Source organism: Microplitis demolitor, chromosome 3 (assembly GCF_026212275.2).
Source record: "Microplitis demolitor isolate Queensland-Clemson2020A chromosome 3, iyMicDemo2.1a, whole genome shotgun sequence".
In the NCBI taxonomy this organism is placed as follows: Eukaryota; Metazoa; Arthropoda; class Insecta; order Hymenoptera; family Braconidae; genus Microplitis; species Microplitis demolitor.
In genome coordinates, this window is record NC_068547.1 from 10,036,527 (window position 1) to 10,063,741 (window position 27,215).

At 36.0% G+C, this 27,215-nt stretch overlaps 1 protein-coding gene across 4 annotated transcripts in view; it reads right to left on the reverse strand.

Annotated features, from left to right (window-relative positions):
• LOC103573709 (dual specificity calcium/calmodulin-dependent 3',5'-cyclic nucleotide phosphodiesterase 1) overlaps nt 1-27,215 on the reverse strand; it is a 139,295-nt gene that overhangs the window by 22,855 nt on the left and 89,225 nt on the right. For all 4 annotated transcript variants that reach the window (XM_053737318.1, XM_053737319.1, XM_014440558.1 and 1 more), the window contains 2 exons: nt 24,813-25,070; nt 24,554-24,723 (listed from right to left, as the gene is read on the reverse strand). In XM_053737318.1, the coding sequence (XP_053593293.1) occupies nt 24,554-24,723; nt 24,813-25,070 (428 nt within the window). The remainder of the gene's footprint in view (nt 1-24,553; nt 24,724-24,812; nt 25,071-27,215) is intronic.

A 27,215-nucleotide genomic window follows, 5' to 3' on the forward strand; every position in this document is an offset into this window, starting at 1 on the left:
AGACACAGAGAGAGAGAGAGAGAGAGAAACTGCAGGGATATGAGCAACAACAGCAACATGGTCGAATTAATGGGCTAAGGGCACAACTGACCAGACTACAAGAATAAATCAAGCTAGATAGGGCACAGGGTCGTGCGATTAACCCAGACCAAAACAAAGAGAGGAGACCGAGTTGAGAATACGATCATCTACCACAACCAAAAAGACCCCCACGATACTATTCGCAAGAAGTCAACATTACAGACCAAGTGAATCGATCGACTTTTTGTATGTATAGCATTGTTGCTGAAAAACAATGGGCTTTTGTGGTATAGGAATAATAACCTGAGTTGGAGAAATTGAGAGGACTTCGTGGACCGGCTGAAAAAGTTCTACTTGCCAGTAGACATTATCGTAAGGAGGGAAGAAAAAATTAAGCACCGTACTCAAGGACCTTAAAAAAAGGTCAAAGAATTTACCACTGAACTACAAACAGCAATGGCGCTCTATGAGCAGATGGGTGAATACAACAAATAAGATAGATTGTATGATAATTTAAAGCTCAACTATTAACACTACATAAGACGAAGTGACGTAAACAATGTTCAAGACCTCATTCGACTCATGAATCACTATGAAAGGGTTTTGGCTGAAGAGCAAGCCTATAAACAGCCAACACAAATTCATAACGTGTTAATGCAAGATGTTGTTTACAAGCTCACACAGGAAAAGAAGTCTGAGGAATTCAGCTCAATAGACCAACCCTTTGTTCCAGGGGAATTATGCTAGCGTTGCAGGTAGAAAGGCCATTACAGTTACTATTGCCAGAAACCATGGAAGAAAGTCTATATCAGACTAGTTGACCCGGCAGACTTCGTACTGCCTCTATCGATTATAGAGCAAAATTCAAAAATCAACACTGTTTAGGTTTCCACTATATACAATTGAAGTATTACCGTACGATGGACCGTGTGGCTTAATAAGTTATAAATTTAATTTGAACGGAATATAGTATAGTGCCGGATAGCTCAACTGGTAGAGCACTCGGCGCGAAACCGACATGGTCTGGGTTCGATTCCCAGTTCGGGCTATCTATATTTTTCTCAATTTATCTATAAATTGTCTTATTGAGAAGGTTTGCATGTTTTAGGTTTCCACTATATTAAATTGGTGTTAATACCGTACGATGGACGGTGTGGCTCAATAAGTTATAGATGAAATTGAACGGAATATAGTATAGTGCCGGATAGCTCAACTGGTAGAGCACTCGGCGCGACACCGACATGGTCTGGGTTCGATTCCCAGTTCGGGCTATCTACATTTTACTCAATTTATCTATAAATTGTCTTATTGAGAAGGTTTGCATGTTTTAGGTTTCCACTATATTAAATTGGTGTTAATACCGTACGATGGACGGTGTGGCTCAATAAGTTATAGATGAAATTGAACGGAATATAGTGTAGTGCCGGATAGCTCAACTGGTAGAGCACTCGGCGCGATACCGACATGGTCTGGGTTCGATTCCCAGTTCGGGCTATCTACATTTTACTCAACTTATCTATAAATTGTCTTATTGAGAAGGTTTGCATGTTTTAGGTTTCCACTATATTAAATTGGTGTTAATACCGTACGATGGACGGTGTGGCTCAATAAGTTATAGATGAAATTGAACGGAATATAGTATAGTGCCGGATAGCTCAACTGGTAGAGCACTCGGCGCGATACCGACATGGTCTGGGTTCGATTCCCAGTTCGGGCGATCTACATTTTTCTCAATTTATCTATAAATTGTCTTATTGAGAAGGTTTGCATGTTTTAGGTTTCCACTATATTAAATTGGTGTTAATACCGTACGATGGACGGTGTGGCTCAATAAGTTATAGATGAAATTGAACGGAATATAGTATAGTGCCGGATAGCTCAACTGGTAGAGCACTCGGCGCGATACCGACATGGTCTGGGTTCGATTCCCAGTTCGGGCGATCTACATTTTTCTCAATTTATCTATAAATTGTCTTATTGAGAAGGTTTGCATGTTTAGGTTTCCAATATATGAAATTGGTGTATTACCGTACGATGGACGGTATGGCTCAATAAGTTACAGATAAAATTGAATGCTATTATTTTAAGACATTTTTCTTTAAAAAAAACTGGAATATCAAATTTAAAAAATTAAAAAAAAAAGGTTCCATCGTTGTCCCATTATTAGCATATTTGGAAAAGTTGTAGAATAGGTGACAGTTTGCCGTGAAAAATAAAGAGGAAAATCGATCAGTACGTGCTTTTTTATAAATCGACAGTTTTTACGAAAAAGTTTAAATTTCAATAGAAGCGTGGTTCAAATAAATTTTTCGATATTCTTTCCTGATAAGATGTCTAAAAATGAAAATTTTTTGTCTCTTTGAAATTTTTTTTTAAACCACTTTTCGCGAAGTTACAGGCATTTGAAAAAAAAATCTACATGTTTCGAAATTCGATATTTCGAAAATGGTTGGGGAAAAAAATTTGAAAAAAATCATGAAGGCCTCTTTCAACCTATATTAAAAGTTAAAAAAGTTACAAAAAAATCTGAGGTGCAAAAGCTAAGTGGTGTCCGATTTGGCGTGGAACGCCCCCTATATTTTTCTCAATTTATCTATAAATTGTCTGATTGAGATTTGCATGTTAAGGTTTCCATTATATTAAATTGGTTTTCACTACATAAAAAAACCAATTTAATATAGTAGAAATCTAAACATGAAAACCTTCTCAATAAGACAATTTATAGATAAATTGAGAAAAATCTAGATAGCCCGAACTGGGAATCGAGCACAGACCATGTCGGAATCGCACCGAGTGCTCTACCAGTTGAGCTATCCGGCACTATACTATATTCCGTTCAATTTGATCCATAACTTAATGAGCCACACTGTTTATCGTATGGTAGTACACCAATTTAATAAAGTCGAAACCTAACATGCATACCTTCTTAGTAAGTCAATTTATAGATAAATTGAGAAAAATATAGATAGCTTGAACTGGAAATCGAACCCAGACCATGTTGGTATCACGCCAAGTGCTCCATCAGTTGAGCTATCGGGCACTATACTAAACTCATATTTATTCACCTTTCAAACCTTCTTTGAACTTCCACAAATAATTCAAAACCAAAATTAGCCGAATTGGTTCAGCCGTTTTTCAGTTTTAGCGAGACTAACGAACAGCAATTGATTTTCATTTATATAGATATTGACGTATTTTCGAGAAATTGCACGCTCCCTGGGGCGGGAAACTGGCAAGAACCCGGCAGGAACGACGCACAGGCTGTCATGCCTCAACAGCATCAACACATTGGTGGCAGAATCTTCTAATCAACAGCAACACCACAGAACAATCTTCAGGGACGAGTGGTATAGAAGTGACAGGAGCAGCAGAGTCGTCAGAATATGTGACGACTGAACAACCTAGGACTACCAATAGCCAATCAACTGTAGATGACATGTGAAAGCTAGAGATTACTACTTCCAAGGGCTGGAAGATCGAAGTTACAAAAATGTCAAAATAAAAGGTAAAACGTTTGTAGGTTCGATCGATTCAAGTACTACGTGACTACCATCAACCACGAAATATAGGACTAGATAGGGAGAAGTAAGATAGCAATGCAGTATCCACCATATAGTTATGGATCCACCCAGGCAGATGGCAGTCTTCTACCCATTACTGACTACATTCTACTAGCAGTCGAGTTTGGAGGTAATAAAAGGTTGAAAAAGACAGGATTAAAATTAAACGTTGAGAAAAGTAATTTATTCCAGAAATGAATACTATATTTGGGATATGTAGTGGCTCGGCATGGCATCCTAAGAGATCCAGAAGAGGTACGGCAATCGCAGAGCTTCCGGCACCTACAACAGTTAAGGAGTTATGAAGATTCCTTGAGATGATATCATGGCATAGACGATTTATTCCAGAATGTTCTAACGTCACGAAGCCACTCACCGAATTATCACAGAAGCGATAAAATGGAGACGAGAGAATGAACAACGGCATGCATTTGAGAACCTGAAAGAAGCTTTAATGTCAGCACCAGTACTGGCGCCACTTAATTACTCTTTACTTTTTGATCTATAGACTGACGCCAGTAATCAAGGATTGAATGCAGTACTTCCCCAACAAGATGGCAAGAACGATTACAAATGAGTACATAATTGCGTATGCCAGTCGAGCTCTGAACAAGCGTGGGATAAACTACTCAGCCACGGCGAAGGAATGCCATGGTCTGCAGTATCCCAAAGATGTGTCACTACTTGAAAGGCTGCTAAGTTAAAGTGATAACTGACCATCAATCTCTTAAATTGCTAAAATCAATCGAAAATTTAGCGAAGAGACTGGTAAGGTGGTCACTTTACTTACAAAAATTAATTTTGACATTGTTTACAGAAAGTAGCCTCAACAAAGTCACAGATGCACTGTCAAGAGTACCGTAGGATGAAACCAGTGTTGCCAATTTAGCGACTTTATCGCTAGAAGTGATGACTTTCGTTTAAGTCTTAGCAACAAAAAAAAAGATTTGACGAAAAGAATGTTTTAGCGACTTATCTGACGACTTTTTGAGTACAAATCAAAAGAATTTTGAGGCTTGTAATAAATACGTTTTTTGTTAACTGGACACAGAATTATAAAGTATCAAGAGATATAAAATCGGAGACATTAATTTGAGTCAGTTTCTAAATAAATTCTAACACAAAAACCGACTCAAATTCATGCCCCCGATTGTATATGGAAAACGCAAACGTGCTTGTGCGCCAAATTCAACCTTAATATTAATTAAAATTGAATTCATTTATACTGTAGTTTCAGCTATTAAAAAAAAAATCAATTTTTTTTTAATTTAAGTATTAAATTTACTTTTTTTAGAACCTAGCTCTGGTTAAATAATCAATGTTTTGAGAGCGTTCGAAAATCGTCTAATTTATGATACTGAAGTTAGCCGACGTCTAATAATAATATTTTAATTTTTTTTTTAAACGATAAGTTCAAAAACAATAAAATATTTGAAAAATTGCACCTGTAGTTTCTTTAATTTTCTACAAGTGCATATTTTTAGTTTCTTTTTTTTGCAATTTATTTTTTGAAAAAAAAAAAAAAAAAAAAAAAATCCGGAAATTTTTAATTGTCTGCTAACTTCAGGATTGTTCTAATTTAAGATTTGGATAAAAAAAAATCAAATAACATGTAGAATTTGAATGTATGATTTTCATTTAACGTTTGAAAAAATATATATATGGAAAGCGACTTGCAAGCCAAATTTAAGGTGCGCAAACAGAATTGATGTTTCTAAGTAAGGTATACTAATCTAACTCATCTCTAACTACCCTGATAGCCTTACCTTACTCAGAAAGTTCTGCAGTGAAACATTTTCGGTTTACATACCGAGAAAGTTTCTGGCAAGCTTGGTTAAATAATACCTTTCTTTAAGTTGGCTTCTGAATATGGCAGTAGCTTGAATGTAACTTGATAAAAAAACTTGCCGTCAATTTGGAGTAAAACTTTCAATCAACTTAACGTGATTGTCTGACAGTAACACTTGTAGTCAAATTGAATTCAAGTTAACAGGCAATTTACTGTTAAGTTATAGGTAACTGCTTGCTCTCCAACACTTTCCTTTAAGTTACCTTTAGAATACGGCAGTAGCATGTAGTTAACTTACGATTAGGGTGGCGGTCAGGGTAATCTAACCTCAGTACCTGCTCAGTATTTAGGAAATTTAGTAAACCTGAACCACTGGTCCTATAATAACAATTTTGCTGACTATAGAAGAACGCACTACGTACTAGTGTATTATCGTCGATAACTTATCAATAGGCATGTTCAGCCGAACTAAGTCCTGAGCAAATTTACGAAGGACCTAGTAAAATTTAGTATAGTAAATATGCTTTTACTATACAAAATCTTACTAAGTTTACTCAGGACTCATTTCAGCCAAACACGCCAATGTTTACTTGAAATTTTGAATTTTTTAACTTAATTTATTTTTCCGAGTTGACAAAAACCATATGTAATATTAAGTAATAGTAATAGTAGTTGATCTATCGAGTGCGATCGTGTTTAAGACGCGAGTTGTGAAGATTGATGCCCGAGCCGAAGGTGAGGGTGCCAACACACGAGTGTCTTAGACTCGAGTGTACTAGATAAATACATTTGTTTTTGTGACAGATATTTGAAATTTATTATATTTGGTAAGATTGTTTTAAGTGTTTGTTGAAAATGACAGAGAAGTTGGTAAGTGGACGAATTAATATGATGATAAATTTTGTCACGAGATCGCTCGATGAGTTACTTCGATATATTTTGGTCGTTTGCTATCGCACATGTAACCAAAAAATATTTTTTGATCCATTGATGACGTCACATATAGAACCATGAGGTATCTTCTTTACCAACTGTATCTTATTTAATATTTTTAGCTGCCGGTTATAGGCGCTAAATGTTGTACATAAAGATGCGAGTGGTCTTGCCATTGACATTTTTTCCAGTCATCAGACGGTCACAGGACCGTCACATAACCGTTTCTTAAATGACGGACCAAGCAAGCGAAAATGTTGCCATCTAGTGAATATATAAATACCAATATTTAATGATTAAAAGTCAAATAAAAATAATATATTTTATGCAATGGTTTAAATAATTAAAATTAATACAAATATTCTCTAAAAAATACAAAATATTATTTATTCGAAAGAAAGATATCGTTATTGACCTTAAATACCCGGGAAAAACGAATTATATATGGCCATATATGGAAATTGGCGATATATGGGCATATATAGTGAGACAATGTGAATTGTCTTCATCGTCCTCAGCCTTGATTCACCCCGCGCGAACTATACAGAATTTTAAAGACCCTTAAAAATAAAAAAGCACCCGGAACAGATTTAGTGGAGAATGAGGTGATGAAAAGGACGGGAGTAATTTTATCAGGGGAGTTCGTAGAACTATATAATAGATGTTTAGAATTAGGAGTTTTCCCAACGTCATGGAAAGAGGGTGGGATTATCATGCTCCTTAAGAGTAGTGACAAAGACGCGAGTGACCCTAAATCATATAGGCCAATATGTTTACTTTCGGTAATCGGAAAGATATTTGAGAGATTAATTAAGTCGAGACTCACCACCACAGTCTTAGCTGGGGATAAGATCTCCAGTCAACAATTTGGCTTTATGGCCAAAAGGTCGACTGAAGATGCAATCGTTGAGATGCATCGCTTGCTAGATTCGACAACAGAGAATCTGGCAATCGGACTTCTCTTCGATATTTCTGGCGCCTTTGACAACGTGTGGTGGCCGCGAGTACTCGAAGGATTGAAGAATAGAGAGTGCCCCAAAAATGTGTATAGGGTAGTTCAGAGTTACTTTGAAGATAGGACAGTCTCACTGTCATGGGGATTCGGGAAAGAGAGTAAAAAACCAACAAGGGGTTGTCCACAGGGACCAGTATTAGGGCTTCTATTTTGGAACATTATGTTCGATGATTTACTTAAAAAACTAGAGTCAACAGAACACGGGAGAAAATTTGTAGCCTATGCTGACGACCTCCTCGTCATCATAGAAGGCACCTCACGTGCCGATATTGAGAGAAAGGGGCAAGGGACAGTAGACACGATACTGGAATGGTGTCGCTCCGCGAAGCTTACATTGTCGGAGTCTAAGACCGAGGCGATATTCCTCAAGAGAGAGTACACCCGACGCGGTCCACGCAAGGACAAAGGTCCGTACCCCTATGAAGCGAAAAGACAGAAAAAGCCCAAGTATGATTCAAAGCCACCGAAAATCGTAATAGGTAAAACAAAAATAGCATTCAAAAAGAGCGTTAGATACCTAGGGGTACACTTCGACCAGGACCTCAGACCAACAACACACATAAAGACAAGGCGCGCGAAATTAGATGAAACTTTTGGTCGTCTACGCCGTCTCGCACGGACTGAATGGGGACTGCGCTTTCCGGCTATGTCCACTATCTACAAGGGCTACTTCCTGCCTGTTGTCACTTATGCGGCAGCAGGCTGGAGTGACCTATGTGGGGTAGAGGAATGGAAGGCTCTTAGGGCCCTGCAACGTCGAGCCCTGATTACGATGACGTCTTCATACAAGACGGCATCGTATGAGGGACTTTGTGTAGTTGCGGGGGCAGTGCCCATTCACCTTGTGATTGATGAACGTTGCGCCCGCTACAATCTTCGCACTGGCAAATAGGCAACCCTTGGAAACGTGACCGTGCAGCCAGATGACGAAGAAAGCCTTGTCTCCCTCAGGAAAGAAACCATTCGCAGATGGCAAGAACAGTGGTCCACAGCGGAAACAGGACGAACAACATTCAACTTCTTCCCCGACGTTACTGAACGTCTAGCGAGCAAACACATCAGCCCTAATTTCTGGCTTACCCAGATTTTAACAGGTCACGGCTGTTTAAAGGATAGACTCTTCAAGTATGGACTCGCAAAGAATCGCGAATGCCCCCAATGCAACAAAGGGTGGGATACCGTTCAGCACTTACTGCTAAAATGCACCGAGTTCGAGCCTCAGCGTGAGGTGCTCCAAAGCATAGAAGGGTGGGTCGCGGAGTGGCCACAAATCGGGCGGGTTCTTGCCGCATTCCCAGACTCCTTGAATATTTTTAATGGTTTCAGCAAAGATTGTCTCCACCACAAGCTCAGCAGCCAATTCCAACACCGAGAGGAAGGAGGAGAAGAATACTAGATCGCGGTTCAACTGGCATCCACTCAGTTGTTGTCGGAGCTTCTGGGCATGGGTGTACGGAACTCACGATTTGTGAGGACTCTGTGCATCCCGGGTGTCAGTCCGAAGTTAGGTGTGTGTGCGAATGTGTTGAAGTATGGATGAATGAATGGTAAATAAACTGGGTGTCTTCTTAGGAAGGCAGGGGAAGAAACCAAGTCCCCTCTTGACCAGGTGTGGTATGTCGACCAATACATGGAATTGGTACTATGGGGGGCCCATTTTAAGCCCCAATTCGACCAAGAGTCTCTTTATTTCCTGAGACGGTAGGAGTACATGGGCCCATTTGAGGTAGGACTCGTAGTGGCTGTTGGTTCGGCACCCACATGCAAAGGATCTCTGATCCTAAGGGTTATAACATCCGCCAATATTGAGCTTGCTCAATGTTTCGCTTTAATAATATTATGGTGGAAGATAGGGGATTTGCGCAGCGCGAGTATGCCCAAAAGGGCGAGGAATCGGCCTCCCGTCAAACGGAGGTGGACCTAACCGTCCTGTTACATTAATTAATTAAATCGTCCTCAGCCTTGCGGTTCTCATTTTTCCCTGTCTTCTTGCCGTCTGAAACTACTCAAGTGATAGTGCCGTGGTCACATGACGAATTTTCACGTTGACGCATGACCGTAAGGGTGGAGTGGGGACAGAGTTCATAGGCGAGTCCCAGGCCCTCAATTATCGGTCAGACACTTCGATCTTGGATCTATTAGCGTTCAGAGTTACTTAATTATTCTAAACTAATTATTGTTAGCTGGCAATTTTACTTGCATTATCTCAATCTATTACGATTCAATTCTATTATTGTACTTTATATTTTACTGGCAACTTAGCTTGCGATTCTATTGTTTATTATGTCTTATTATTTTAGTATAAAATACGTTTAAGTTAATTAGTTTATCATCACGTTACCGCTGTTACATCTATAGTATCAGCGCATTTTTAATAAAACTAAATTCAGTGCGATAACCAACGCTTTCCACGTGGCCATCCATTGTTATTTGGACCATATCGATTGTATTCTGCGAGAACATTTATTGTAAGTAATTGAAATTATTATAACTGGCAATAAACTTGCACACTTTCCTTTCTACCTACTATCTTTTATTCATATTTTAAAATACTGGTAAAATTATGTAATAAGATCCAATACCAAAATACGGTAAAAACGTCACCGGGAAACGTAACTCCTATTAATTCAACTCCAGTATCATCGAATAATAATGCAACGAAAACTCCTGTCTGCGGTCGTTGTGAAAAAATTGGTCACGTTGCCGAAGTTTGCTGTGGACAAGTAACCGACGAATTGCGTATTAAAGCGGGATTACCCCTTCGACCTCGTCCTTCGTCTCCAAAAAACGCGTAAGCGCCCTGGTAGACACTCACCACGTTACCAGGGCTTCTGTGTCAACTAATAACTCGGATATGCTGATTGGAATTAATGATGATAAACCTAAATCGACTCAATTAAACCCGGATGGTCCTGAATTTATTATCAGTAATGGAAAATTCTTTTTAAACTATCCCATAGCTGCTGATACTTCAAAACTGGTTGGTAACGTTTCGGAGAAACCTGATGCTGATTTAATTGATTTTTCAACTCCTTTCGATCGAATTGCCGACAAGTTAGTAAATGAAGAGTCCAGTTGGGAGACAAGTTCAGAAGCTTCTCAACAAATTCAAAATAATAAAAGATCAAAATTTAAAAATCCTGTAAAAATTCTAAAATCCAAAATCAAAAATTCTATAAATCCGTCGCGTAATTCTAAAAATAAAATTATTAAAAATCGATTAAAATCTCCAATGAAAAATTCACTGCTAGACCTGGAAATAAACGAACGGCAACGACCAGCGGTCACAAAGCTTGGAAATGGCTCGGAGACATACGGTACTCCTCTCTGTGATCTAAGGGAGGATACTAGTCCTTTATATGACTTAGAGATTGATGAGTATCGATCCGATTCGAGTGAAGACATTGCTTGCGCTCCAAAATTCACCATTCAAATGAATTCGAACAATAAACAGAGTATATTACTGCCAATGCTCAGTAACGATAATATACTCAGCCATATAACCTCTTCAGCCAGTCTTAAAGCTCCGTCAACAGTAAGTCGCATGATTGCCAATATATTTATCGGTAAATATGAGCTCGAAACATTATTGGACAGTGGGAGTGAGCGCAGTTATATTTCTGAGATTGCGTATGAACAAATCAAAGAATATCAACTGCAAGACCTCACACCTGACCCCACTAGCACTCATGGCGTAACTATGGCCAACTCCAAGTCCACGCAAACCCGTGGTGGAGTCCCATTTAAAATTCAACTCGATGGTCATGCTATTACCACTTGGTTAAGCGTTTTATCTGAATTCTCTACTTCAGAAATTCTTGGTCTTGATTTCTGGCAACTAGCAGACATCCAAGTAAATTCCAAGGAGAATACTTGGAAATTAAATACCAGTAACGTCACTCATACATTTTTCTTTCGGTCCGGATTTATAAATCAAGCATCATTAAATGTACTGTCGTCAGCTGAACGCGTCGATCTGGAAAAATTTCTAGCCAACGAATTTGAGAAAAATAAACAAGTCCAGTTGGGTTTAACGCATTTAGTTCAACATCGTATCGAATTGACAGATGATACACCAATACGCACTAAACCATACCGTAGAAGTCCACCAGTAATGAAAGCGATGCACGATAAAGTCGATTAATTACTCGCGAAGGGTTATATTCAGCCGTCAAATAGTGCTTGGGCATGTTCGCCAGTAATGGTACCCAAGAAGAACAATACTTGGCGCATGTGCATCGATTACCGGCCATTAACTAAAGTCACGAAAAAATCTGCTTATCCGTTACCAATTATGCATCGTATTTCGTCAAGCCGTCAAGGTGCTAAAGTAATTTTGGTACTTGATGTCAGTGATGCCTTCCATCATGTTTTAGTTGAGCCAAATAGCCGTCAGTACACAGCATTTTGTGTAGATGGACGAGGGTTATTTGAATGGATTTGGATGCCATTTGGTCTCACAAATGCACCAAGCACGTACCAAGAAGTTTCCGATATAGTACGACGAAAAATTATTGATTCATTAAAAACCCAGTTTTCACATACTGAAGCAGAAAATAAAATTTTCGCCTATCTCGACGACTGGATAATAATTAGTGATGATTTACAAGAGCATAAAATTCTTCTTCAAGCTGTTTTTGAAGGATTTCGTAAGGCTGGAATAAAAAAAGAAAAGAGTCATTTCGGATGCTCTAAAGTTCATTTTTTAGGCTTCATCATTAATGAAGATGGCTTGAAACCCGACCCAGCTCGATTGGAGCCAATTGCAAATTATAAACGACCTACAAACTGTAAGGAACTACGAAAATTTAATGGATTAGTCAACTGGTACCATAAACATCTTAAAAATGTCGCACAAGTTCAAGGTCCTTTGAATAAATTGACCAGTACTCGAGTTCCATGGGAATGAACAGATGTCGAAGAAAAGGCTTTTGAGGAAACGAAAGGAGCTCTGTTAAAAGCCGCAACATTGTCATTGCCACGTCCAGATTTATCTTATCGTCTATATACCGATGCTAGCAACACTGGGTTAGGTTCTGTTTTAACTCAGTATGATCCAGAACTCGATCAGGAAAATTTAATTATCTGTCTGAGTCGACCGTTAAATAAAGCAGAAATGCATTACACGACAACAGAAAAAGAATGTCTTGCTGTCGTGTGGTCTTTACGAAAATTACGCGGCTACATCGAAGGTTTACCAGTCACAGTCTACACTGATTATTCCGCATTAAAATGGCTCCACTCGCTAAAAAATCCTGCAGGTAGATTGGCCAGATGGGCAATCGACATTTCCGCTTATGACACAGAAGTTGTTCATTACCGGGGTACACAAAATGAAGCTCCAGACGCACTCTCGCGTCGATATGAAGAACCAGAGACTGCTGATTTAACTGTTTCCGATTCTAATCCATCACCACTGTGTGTAATTGCTCAAAATTCTGCTTGGTATGATGAGAAAGTCCGAGTTGTCCAAAAATATCCGGAGAATTATCGTGGATGGAAATATGAGAATGACAAGTTATATTTTTACCGTCCATTAGCTGTCAAGGAAATACTTGGTGAATTAAATCCTTGGAAAGTCGTTCTAACTGAATCAGAAATTCGTCCAGCTATCGAGAAATCACACTGTGAAGCTCAATCGGGTCATCTTGGGATTGACAAAACTTATCAACGGATACGAGATCATTTTTACTGGCCAGAAATGTTCAAAGACGTCTCATCTTACGTTTCTGCTTGTGAGACTTGTATAATGACCAAAAGTGATCAGACAAAACCGCAAGGATATATCGGAACGAGACCACCAACTCAACCTTGGTCTATTATCTCGATTGACACAATTGGCCCATACACCCGCTCAACTATGGGGAATCAATATGCTCTGGTTATTGAAGATCTTTATACGCGCTACCTTGAAATCTTTCCTCTAAAACAACAATCGGGAAAAATCATAAAACATCACTTGATGACCGTATTTAATCACTGGGGCCCTCCTTGCCAAATTATTTCTGATAACGGTAAAGAATTCATAAACAAAGATATAATTAATTTAATTAGTGAATTTAATATCAAATTTACACCTACTCCTATCGGCCACCCCTGCGCAAATCCCGTTGAACGCTGCAATCGTACAATTAAATCTATGATTGTCGCGTTCACAAGTAAAAATCAAAAAGATTGGGACGAACATCTTGATGATTTAAAATTCGCGTATAGTACCTCGGTACACATTGCTTTAGGCGTCTCTCCATTCTATCTAAATCACGGACGTGACGCACGATTAATTAATGACACTGATCCTCTTGAAAATCTAGACGTATCTGACGTTACCGTTTGGCAAGCCCGAATGGACCGTGCAGTTAAACTGAGACATTTTGTTGAGCAAAATATGTTGAAAGCTCGGGAACGCACGCGGAAACAACCCGAACAAAAACTTTCCGATATTCCCATAGATTTAAAAATCGGTGATCAAGTTTATTATTTAAATAAAAAACTAAGCAAAAAAGTTGACGGTTACAGTGCTAAATTAGCACCAAAATATTCGGGACCCGCAATCGTCTCTAAGATTTTAAGTCCTTTAGTAGTTGAATTACAGGATAATGCCGGTAACGATATTGGCACATACTATTACAATGATTTAAAAATTCCTAGACGGTCTCGAAGACGTAACTGATTATTTTCAATATATTTCAGATCATTCATCATGAAAGTCAAAATACATGGAAAATCAGGATCAGATACTGAAGCCTCATCTCATGAATCCGAGGCAGAGGTATCTGATACTGAAGTATCATCCATCCACACGGTCATACCATCATCTGAATCATTATCACACTCATCTAACACTGCATCAACATCCACCTCTGAATTACCCCTTGCTATTGAGAAGACAACAGCAACTTCGTCACCGGCGGCACCTGTAATCGCAACAACCGTCGCAGCATCATCAACATGGTCTACTGGGTCAGCGACATCAACCGGACCCCAATTTGCGTTGCCGCCATGGCAAACGACGACTGGTCTCGACTTTGGTCGTCCATCATCTGCACTATACGTGTCGAGTTCAACAACAACACCCACATCAGCAATGTTTGAGACTCTCACTAAATTCATGAAGGATGAATTTAGTAAGTTACATGCTCGTATTGACCGTGCCATAAGTCACCGTCCTGCGGTCACGTCACTACCATCTGAGGTATCAAGATTTGACATCCAGTGGATGGAACATATCGACAAGAAGCTAGAAGATCTTCAAATTGTCATTCAAACTAACACTGATCAAGTCGCGGAGCTGAAAACACAACTTGATTCTTTAAGATCATCATCAACTGCTAAAGAATCAGGTACTACTGCTTACCTCACGGCTCAACTCCAACAGCTATCGGAACAAGTCCAACGAAGCCAGCAGATGATATCAGAAATTAAATTGCCAAGCCCCGAAGAATTTGCTAAGAAATTCCAGGCGATCAACTCGCAAACGCAACTGACTGTCACTGAAATAAGCTGTCAGACAACAACGACCTCAGCCACAACCTCTACTCCAGTCAAAGTAGAGTATGACATCGGTATTACGCCAAACAAGAAATCGGTGCTGCCATTACTGGCTCAACAAGCTTCCGCTTGCGGTCCGAATCCAGGACTCAAGATCCGCGATGGTGCATACCAACGTCCACCGCCGGAAAATGCCAGATTTCCACCATCATCACTGCTTGCGAGACGAATGGCCCGTCAAGAGTTGACTGAGCAGGAAGTGAGAGCACTCCGAGCTTCGGGAGCTATTCCCAAAGACATTAAAACAAAGATCCAGATGGTAACGTTCGCCAATTCGTTACCGTATTCACAGACAACTCTAGTTCCAAAATATGATGTCCCGCTGCAACCTAAAGAAGCATATAAGCAATTTCTGTCTGGTATAACTTCTGTGCCAACATCAACCTCTACAGCAGCTGCTACGGAGATATCTCAACAGGTCGTCGTCCATAACGGTCTCCATTTTATGGACTACGCCACCTTCTGCAAGTCTGTCGAGAAGATCTGTATCACCGTTAAGCCTCGGATATGTTATACAGAATTGAGGGAATCATGGACACAGACGGTAACGACCCGAGCTCTGTCGTTGTTTATCTCCAATGCGTGTCAAAATTGTCAGCAACGAGACCACAAAATTTCCGAATATCAATTACCATGGCGACCTGACATGTGCCACGTATGCTATCAGGACCAAGTGACGACGGCAACGTGCTTCCGTCCACACGACAAAAATTATAAGGACTACATTCGGGGACGTTGTCAAGGCTGTGGTATTCCAAGCCAATTATTTGACCCACACTGCAACTTTTGTAATCGCAGATACCCGGGGTACAAAGATTGGATATCAACGAAGTACACTCCGGAGGACATTGAGCGCTTCCATCGTAGTCACTTGCACGCTACCAAGAAACTGGAATAAATTACCTTACTTTACCGATTTAGATTGTAAATCTAAGTAAAAACATACACATAATCTCACATTCATATCATTGATTCATTTTATTATTGTTGCCAATTGTCATAATTTTCAATTACAGCTTCGAGTCCTGTAGCAGTTGGTAGCAGAAAAAAAAAATTACCATACTTTCTTTACAGCCCAGAGGCTGTGGAAAACAAATATTTAAAATTATATTTTTATTTCTATTGTATATTTTATTTTTTTTTTAGTTCGTGAGTTGTAAAGATTTCCGGATCCAGATCGAGGTCCCAGGATCGAGGTGGACTCGAAATTAGAGTGGCTGGACTTGGAATTGAATTCACAATACTCCTAACGGCTTGCGATTGTTCTCAAAATTATTTTTTTTTTTACTGGCAATCTACTTGCACTACTGGTGATTAACTCGCAAAATTTTTGAAACTTGCGATATGGCAAGAATTTTTCAATTGCAAATCTTTTTTTTACTGGCAATTAACTTGCAATTTTAGGTGATTTATTCGCACCGCTGTAAATAATTTAATGTACATATTTTTTTTTTGTTTATAATTATTGTATAATTATCACTGGCAATCTACTTGCATATCTGGCGATCTACTTGCAATACTTTCAGACAACCTAGACGAGAGGTCAAAAGGGTAACCTTGGCTTGGTAGGGGGGATTGAGACAATGTGAATTGTCTTCGTCGTCCTCAGCCTTGTGGTTCCCATTTTTCCCTGTTTTCTTGCCGTCTGAAACTACTCAAGTCATAGTGCCGTGGTCACATGACTAATTTTCACGTTGACGCATGACCGTAAGGGTGGAGTGGGGACAGAGTTCATAGGCAAGTCCCAGGCCCTCAATTATCGGTCAGACACTTCGATCTTGGATCTATTAGCGTTCAGAGTTACTTAATTATTCTAAACTAATTATTGTTAGCTGGCAATTTTACTTGCATTATCGCAATCTATTACGATTCAATTTTATTATTATACTTTATATTTTACTGGCAACTTAGCTTGTGATTCTATTGTTTATTATATCTTATTATTTTAGTATAAAATACGTTTAAGTTAATTAGTTTATCATCACGTTACCGCTGTTACATCTATAGTATCAGCGCATTTTTAATAAAACTAAATTCAGTGCGATAACCAACGCTTTCCACGTGGCCATCCATTGTTATTTGGACCATAACGATTGTATTCTGCGAGAACATTTATTGTAAGTAATTGAAATTATTATAACTGTAAAATTGTAGACCATTTTATGAATAAATTTGCCTACCCTCTCAAATCGTAAGAATGAACATTACAGCCTTTTTAATTTCCCGCTAAGAAAATCGTCGATTTTCAAAAAATTTGGGAAGTAATTGTTTTCACCCCGATTTGCGAAAATCGAAATTTCATCAGATGTCGACGGTTTGAGGTCCTAGGAAGCCATTCTGACTATTTTTAGAATGAATTCTGAGTGTCGGTATGCACGTGTGTGTATGTTTGTACGTAAACTCTTTGTCACTTTTTAACTAATGAACCGATTTGGATGGTTAAGGCAACAATTGAAAGAGCTTGTTGGCCCTTAATTTTTCTGAAAATTTCAGATTATTTGATTAAGTACACTGAGAAAAAAAAGTACTATTTTCCAAAAAATAATTTCTTGGTTCAAGAAATCCGTTCAAAATATTTATTTTATTATTATTAATTATCAATTCCTTGAGAAAAGAGCATCAAATTTAATTTTGTTAATATATGAATTTGATATTATATTATGAGTAAACAAAAGAATAGTTTTACTTGAATTAAATAAAAATTATTTCTTTCAATTCTACGAGTTCTTGAGACAAAATTATATATTCTTGAAAATTATCAAGAATATATGTTCTTATATCAAGTAAATATTCTCAATAAAAGTATTTTTTTTTCTCAGTGTAGACTCGAAAATATTGGCAAATTACGAAAAAAAAAATTTTTTCTTTCTTTAGTTATTTATTGATTTCTCATAGCGACTTATACGATCGACTCAAAAATCTCAACAGTTCTAGAACTTAATAAAACGCGTCTATTGCCGCCTTAGCCATCTCAATCAGATAATTCGTTTGAGAGTTATCGCGAGAGAAAGAAATGGTAAAAAACGTTTTTTTTTAGAATATCTTTGAAACAGCTCAACTAAAAATTCCAAAATCTAATCAGCTTGAGAATTTATTGAAACACGTCGATTGCCACCTCAACCATCAAAATCAGCTCATTTGTTTAAGAGATATCGCAGGAGAAAGAAATGGTGAAAATCAGTTATTTGCGAATACCTCTAAAACAACACAACCAAGCAATTCCAAAATATGATCAGCTCTGAAACTCAATAAAATACGTCGAATGCCACCTCAACCATCAATATCGGTTAATTTGTTCGTGAGATATCGTAAGAGAAAGAAATGCTGAAAAACGATTTTTTTCGAAAACAGTTGCATGCAAAGTATTTTCGAGCTCTTCGAGCTTAACAATGCTGTTACGTCCAACTCAAAAACTAGACATTATTATTTCTGTTTTTTTTTTTTTATTTTATTTTACTTAAATTTATCCATTGAAAAAAAATACGTGGCGACCAGATTTTATTTTTTTTAATAACCCTAGAGTGATAAGAAATAATGTAGTAGTAAAAATGTTTAGAATTAGTAAATTTGTTTGCTCTGACGCACGTAGAAATGCTAGAGCAAACAATCGAATGCATTTTTTTAATGACCCCTTGGGTCACAATAGAATGAAGGCCCAAAGAACATTTGGAAACGCTTTCCATAAAAATTAACAAAAATATTTTATCAGCAAAAGTGTACTTAAAATATTTTAAAAAGAGAAATTGAAAGTTTAACAATGACTCATTGTTAAATAAATAAAATAGCCAAATAATATAATCTCATATTATATTATATTATATTATATTATAAGCCCTTAAATTTTTAAGTGCATTTTTGTAGATAAAATTTTTTGTGTCCACGTAAACGTAAAACTCGAATAAATAAAAATTATAAGAATAAATAAAAAATTTTTTACATAAATAAATAAATTAATAAAATTTAAAGAAATAAAATTATGAAAGGAAAAAAAAATTATATATAAGTAAATAATTAAAACAATATAAATAAAAATTTAGATTAATAAATAAAAGTAAATAGTCATCAGAAAAATTTATGAAATAGATGTAAATTCTATTATTATAAATAAGTTACAATATTATAGAATATTGTGTATGTGGGCGTATGTGTGGATGCGCACACACATAGGCCCGCATCAGGGTATGCTTTTACCACCTCCCTTGCGGAAAATCCTAGGGAAAGGGAAAGGACTCAAGGGAACGATTGGATACAGTTTTTCCCCAAACAATAGACAAAATAGAACAAAGAAGACACATAAAAAGGGCCGCAAAATAAAAGAGAGTAGTTTTTGAGTTTTTTTTTTTGGGTAGCAGTTTTCTCAGTCAGAGTTTCAGTCTCAGTTCTCAGTCCTGGGTCAGTAAGGATGAGAAAATTTAAATACAAGTGTTCTCACACTTCTACACTAGTTCCGTACTAGTTATTTTATTTGCAAGTGTTTTCACACTTTATTTTATTAATTATATCGCTAGCGTTTAGTAAATATTGTTTCAGTTAGTGAATAAATAAATTAGAAATATCAAGTTTACGTCAAACAAATTGTAACCGCGATTAGTACAGTACAGTAAACTCAGTGTAAACTAGAAAAATACTCCAATCTCCACAACTTCAGGTACTGTAATCTTTATGTATGTTAAAATATAGAACCATTTCCAACACACGGAAATATTATGAAGAACGTATTGTATTCAAAATTCTGTAGTCCTCTCTAGTATTTAAAATCAATTTAATCGTAACCATTTTATTGTAAATCAAGTTTATTGTATTCACATCATCAAAATTTCCAATTGTATAATATATAGTAGTTAAATTCGTATATTCAACATCTTTCATTCAAAAACCAACCTTCCAGATAAGATTACTCAGTGTGATCCCGGTCTATTGGTCGAAAGACTAGGGCCGAAAATAATAATTATAATAAATTGTCCAACATCACAGTACAAGCTACTAGTTGGACGTAACAATGCATTAACAACAATGTTTTCAAGCTCAAGGAGCTCGAAAACAACGGGAAGTTTTGGGGTTGGTCCGCAGGGTCACCCGATAGACAGATTTTTTTTTTTTTTGTGAAAAAGTTACCTTCAAATTAATGAAAAATTAACCGAAATTTTTATTTTCAACTTTTGCTGTTGAAATGTCGGTGAATTTGGGCAGCAAATTTCATGAAATTTCAAGATTAAATTACCGTCAATTTCAAGCTAAAATGGTTATTAGGGTATCAGCATTTTCCAAGCTTGCTTTAGTAGAAACTGTAGATGCAAAAAATCTGGCTGTTGTTCTTGTTAATTTCTTGAAAAATCTTAACATCTCGATCGCTAATATGTTGTAGGGATTGGTACAGATAATGCTTCTGTGATGGTGGAAGTCAATAATGGTATTGCTGAACTACTCAAGAGAGAGCATGGTGTAAGAAATTCCATGTTAATTCGCTGCGTATGTCATTCTCTACAATTTACGGTTTCACATGCCTTAGTAAATACCATACCTAGAAACATAAAAAATTACTAGACACTCTAGCCTTTCTCATCCAGTCACTCGAAAAAAAAAACATCGTTTTTCCAACTGTTAATTTGTTGACAGCACCAGTTCCAAACGAATGTATGTATGCAAATCCACACCTTGGAGATACGTTTGAACAAATATTGTCTGAGTCAAGTTTATCTCAAGAAAATAAAATTTATTCAAAGAAGAGGCGTATTGAATTAAGTTTGAAACTCATAAAAGAGATTTAGCAAAGACTGCCAAGTAACGTCACTATCCTAAAAAAAATGTCAAAGTTAAATGTTGAAGAAACATTAAAAGTAAATAAAAATAATGCAATAGCTGATGTAGCCAAAGAACTGGGATTTAGTAGAGATTTCATAGACGGTATGCTGCAAGAATGGCATAATATTAACTTCATTAAGTGGGAAAATGCTATTAATACTATTCGAGTTTGGAGTGAGGTTTCGCAGTTTAGAAATGCTGCTAGAGAGAATCCATTCTTTCTGATTTCATAACTGGCAATTACTATATTATCATTACCACACTCAAATGCTGAAGTCGAAAGAGTATTCAGTTTTATGAATATCATAAAAACAAAACAACTCAATAGATTGTCGCTAAAAACTATTAATGCGTTGATCCTGTAAAGAGATCAGTTACAAAAACAAAGTAAAGATTGCGCATCTTTTGAAATACCATCAGAAGTCTTGCAACTTATCGGAACTAACAAAAGTTATTCTTTTACAACAAAAAACGTTAATCTACAACATCAACTTTTGAGTGATATCCAAACCTCTATTTCAACAGCGGCTGTGTTTAATAAGCATGAGACTGGAGAATTATTTGAGTTATCAAGTGACGACGATGAATAACTGATTTATTTATTTTACTATATATTTATATTTATGTATTTCTTAATCTAATTAGAATTTTTTTTCATTTTCTATTACAAATGCAATTGCATGCGTTTGTAGTATTTCTGGCAAATTGACATTGAAAAACAATTTATGTGATTGTTACATTGATGGTAATATATTTAAATAAAGATTAGTATTTTTATATGTATTTAAATTATAATTCCCTGGGAAAAAAAATTTATATAAAATTTTATATAAATGCTTAGATAAAATTAGATATGAGTTTTGGTTTGGTCTAATTTTATATGGTTGTATTTAATTATATATAACTTTATAAAGTAATATATACAATAATTGTCATGAAAAAAAAAAAAAAAAATCCCGCCGGGCTCATGGACTCGAACCCGGGTCCTTTTGGTTCGAGGTCTCAGTTGTTGTCCACAGTGCTGTGTCTCACACTTGACATCATGAGTTAATTGAATTTATTTGAATTCAAATGAACTTAAGAAAATTGAAGACATCAATAAATGATTGATTTTGTTATCAGCATTGTAGTAAATAATATTATTGTTCATATAGTAAAGAAACAATTAGCGGTATACCCACTAATAGCGGTACAATAATGAGTTCGTTTGGTAAATTAAAAAAAAATCAGAATTCAATATTTTTTTAAATTAGCTGAAATTTTTTTAATTTTATATTTCAGTTTTTTATAACTTAATTCATTGTTAAAACTTCAAAATTTTTTTGGTGTCATACTGTTTTTGGTTTTGTTAATGTATTTCTAAGAAATTTGAAAAAAAGTTTTTATACTTTATAACATTTATGAATGCGGTAAATTAAAACAATTTTACAGACTTTATAAAATGTTATAAATCATTGTTAAATCAGTTCTTCCGAATAATCTTACATTATTTGATCATATCTAAATTATTTCAAAAAATGTTAAGATTTTACCCGCACATCTTAATATTATACACTTAGAAACTTCCATTAGATAGAATTTCTTAGACCTCAATTATATAAAATATTATATAATTATATAAAATTATATAAAAAATTTCCGGCCGATTGTAGAAATATGTATGATTATATGTAAAATAATATAATTATATATATATTATATAAAATTATATATAAAAATATATGATGATACATATTTTTATATGATTAAATTAGAAAGATTTATATATATTTATATATAATTATATATTTTATATACAATTAAACATAAAATTTTTTTAAAAATTAGATATAATAGTATAAAATTATACAAAATTATATAAAATTATATAGAATTTTATATAATTGTATATGATTATATCTAATTATAAATAAATTTTTTTCCCGGGTCAATTACCGCCACTAGTCTCTTATGCCCCTCCCAGAACAAAATCCTGAGTCCACTCCTAATAGAATCAGTTTCAGCGACTTTCTGGCGACTTTTGATATTAAGTCTAGTGACCTGAATTTATAAGAGTTGGCAACACTGGATGGAACTGAGAAAGACGATGAGACACTACAGAAGAAATATTAGAAATCGAGATGAAGCAGAGATCTGTTAGTTTAGCCTATGTGTCGTAATTTCTGTGAGGGAAGCGGATCACAGTGACAAAGAGCCCTGCAACTTTCCTCGGAGCTACGCCGTTGGTATACTCTGCTTTCAGTAACCAGAATTAACATTTTGGAAGATAATTCACTCTTGGTTCTTGCATTGCAGGATACAGACGTTTTGTATAGAATTTATAACTGCTTCAAACAATGGAAAATCGATGTTATTGAGTTGCTGCTTCTGGTCGTATATTTGTAAATTATCAGTATTCTTAAGTAATGTTAACCTTGGTTACATCAGGTGTTTATTTGTGTGTCAAATCAATGCATATGTAAACGGAAGTTAAGACTAGTTCTCGATTCCGTTATACATATTTTATAGTAACCAGTGCATATGCTTTACGTAAGCCGTAAGTTAGCGAGCCTCGTTCTTAAGACATCTTGTCCTTTGCTCCCGACTAATATATCAACGGGTATTTACACGGGTGATTAAGTTTCTGATCAAGGTAAGTTCTTATATTTTCATGGCTCAATGTCTCCTTGTATATTCTTGGTAGATGTCAGTTTGACACAAGGTAACTATAGAGGTTTGTTATTTTAACTAATAAATATTATATCGTTTAAGATTACTTAATATTTTCAAGCAGTGTGCTGCGTCAACATTCCGTAAATTACCGTATAAACCACAACTTAGTGACAAAAAATTACAGTGAACTCATCGCGATGAGATGATTTTTTCTCGAACGAAATATATCATGATAACAAAAATAGAACTATAAAATGGTGTCTATCAGAAATCATTTTCATACTCGATCAATCACCATTGTGTCGCGCGAAATCTATACAAACAAACAAGTTATGTATTGTATAATAACTACGATTGAATCGTAAATATACGGCCTTTTCTTAGTAGCATAATTTATCTGAGAATTGACGACTTTTTGACCGATTCATGATTTTTTTACTGTGCCCAAAAATTAGCAAGGGTTTTAGGGGAGTTTAATGCTTTGAAAATAACTAAAACTTCTGTTCAATAGCTAATTACTAAAATAGATCTCTAATTAAGAAAATTGGTTACATTGTATAGTGCACGTTACAACTGATAAAATAAGCGTAAATCCGTGTTGATTTATTTTTACCGATTTAATGAGTATCTGACTTTCAAAATCTTCTTTCCAATCTCACTGTCAGATAAAATTTAACTAATCATATTAATACACTATATATTCAATGCATAAATTAATTAAAGATAATATTTTCTCAATCTTTATATAGTTTGTTAACATAAAAAGTATTATTCTCAAAAAGATCAATCAATTCGTGTGCATATGTTGCTAACTAAAGTCAGTGATCTATGATTGATGGAGACCGCATTTTAAAAGGGTTCTAAAACTCGAATTTCAGACTCCATCTCAGTTTTATGATGCTGCTCAAAGATTATTCTATATTTACTTCTGATAGCAGTATATTCTATAAAATATTATATAAATTCGGTTACATCATGACATTTTAAAGCCTAGAAGTACAACAAAGACGATTCACTTCGCATTTGCTTTTGCTGAATTTGATCTAACAAAATTGAAACATTAATGGTCGCAAACAAATATCGTTTATTCTAAATCTGATAATACACTACAGTTTGTAAGAAATTATAAAAGAAAAATTATTTCTCCAATCATGCTGACAAATGTGTAAGTTGGTAATGAACAGAATAAAAAACAAAATGACTTATCGAATGCTAAACACATAAATAGCATACCGAAATGTCGCTGACACATGATGATTCTCCAGTACGGCTCGATCATTATACAAAAGTGCTGTATCACTACCAGCCATTACGTGAAAATTATTCGTAGTTCCAGTATGTTCATAGTCATGGATGATTGCAGCGATTAAAGCGGCAAATATTTCGAGTTCTGTTAGCCAACTCTACGTAAAGAAATTGTTCATTAAGTGAAATTATCAATATATTTTTTGTGAAAAAGTTAAATGTATAGTGCTTGGAATTTATTTCATACCATGAGTCCAATTTTACAAAGAATATGATGCATAGTTTGTGTGACATCTGTGGCGTGAAGATTGTTATGATAGGGATTTTTATGATGGCAGTACCCTTCTTCAATTTTGGTCAGAAAGTTCTCTAACACTTGCGGTGGAATTTTGAATTTCCGAATTAAACCGTAGCGATTAAGTAAAAAATATCCAATAAACTTTAAAGGTGAGCCTTGAGCCACATCATCCAGAGAAAATGCGTCGAATGACCAATCGTCTATATTCTGTAAAAATCACACTTGTGATATTTTGATATCAAAATATTTCATGACTTTATTTAAATAATTCCGTAGTAAAAACATAGTATTTGCAACATTATTTCGAAAAAGTGCTATTAATTAGTATTTGAATATTTTAAAAATATAAGTTATCTTTTTACTGTCTAAATTTTTCCCCTAGAAAGCCTTTACGGTCAGAATGAGTGACAACAGTGGTATTAGTTTCACTTTTAAAATACGCAAATTTATAGAAGCGGAAAAAACAATATTATAGTTCGCCGAAAAAATCAAATTAATATTGTCATTTGCCATCAACACTTCTAATGAAGAAAATCTAATTGATGAAAAAAATAAACATTTTTTCTTGTAAAAGTTAGTGCTACTAACGCCTTCAACAACTTACGACATTAGATAGAATATATATTACGAAAAATAGTTCTCTGTGAAAAGTCACACCAAGTACACATTCAACATTTTTTACAAAAGATAAAATAAATACTCTATAAAAATAACAAAATCTTAGAAAATACCAAGTAGCTGACAAAATTTAAGATTAGAAGAAAAATTTCAATAAAACTAAAAGAATCCGTAGCGGGGTAAAATCGTCATTATCAATTGCCCTATTCATTGTCATCTAATTAATTGACGATCTATAATTTGCCGTACTGTTTACTCCTAGAGCGTTGCTATCTAATACGACTGGTCACCAGGTGGTGGAAATTGAGGGGACTCAAGTGTGAATGAATGCTTTTAATAGAGTGAGTTGAGTTGATAGTAGCCGGCCTATAAGTTATTGAGCCCGTTCACCACGATGTCGTGCACACGTGATACAGTTGCGTATTTGAGTTCATAATGGCTGTCTTCCTTCAATGATCCAGAAACTTTCTCGACCATAAGCTATTGTGTTGAGTACCACTATGTTACGTACGCTTATGAGCATCAGAAATAATGAGTTTAGTGAGTGGCGGATGTCGTGGTAAAATTGCTGGGTGCTTGGATTGATAGGTAAGTTCTTAGTGGCAGCAGAGTTATCTGGATTGCTAAGTGATGAGTGTCGCTTATTTTTAATCAACGCATGTAGTCTGAAGCAAATTAATGTAACTCTAAGCATATGAGTGAGTTAGCTATGCTTCTTTAGTAATGGCCAGTTAGTGGATAGTGGCAATGTTGTTGTAACAAGAGCAAAACTAGGTTTTTATTCTGATTAAACTGATGCATCAAGTCTGAAGTTCTGTTTTGGCCAGGACGATAAGGTTTTGAGTAGCCATGGTCGGCCAGTCCATATGAATTTTCACATGCCGGTTGGAGTAAGATCATGAATTATTTATACTCGATTTCTGACAAAGTCCTTCTAACGTGATGGGTGCGCGCTGATCGACGTGAGTGGTGCTGCTGAGTTAGTTTATAAGTGCGTTTGTACTTGAGTTAAATTGAGAGTTTTCTGACAACGGCAGATAAATTTTGCCGAAAAGAGTGACGCACTGAGTTCAAGTGTCGGGATGGTGAGACGTTTGAGCAGCACTACTTGAGTTTTGGCACAAGGAAGCGTAATTCTTATACCAGATGATTTTGAGTGGACCTTGATATGCACAGCTGTCACCATTGCAATGTGTAATGAGTCTGAGAATCCATGGATTTAGATTGATGAGCTTGTGAATTGATTGATCCTTCTTGGAATGGATCATTTGAGGATATGTGTGAGTTCTTTTATGAAGTCAATCCATTTTTTCCGGATATTACGTGACAATGGAGTGTCCCAGCCAAGTTTCTCTAGCCAAAGCTCCTGCATTAATACTTTTAGATGAACTATGAGAGGCGATAGAAACCTAAGTGAATTGAAGATTTGAGCTATTTCTGATAGAATGATTCTCTTGATAAGCTTGCTGACAAAAAGATCTCGGTGACTTGCTGACAAAAAGAAATGAGTTTGATTGTGCTGGCCAGTGGAGTTTCAAGATTTTGGTACTACCATCTGGATCATCACAATGATGAGTCTTAATAACTTCCGCATGATTGATCTGGTGCAAGCCTGGATAATAACTTGTCCATTTTGCGAATGGGAAGTCGCCCCTTTTTGCAGAGACCAATGAGTGGATAACCAATGAGTTGTAGAGTTTTGGGGTCATCTGCATCACCAAAAATATCATCAAC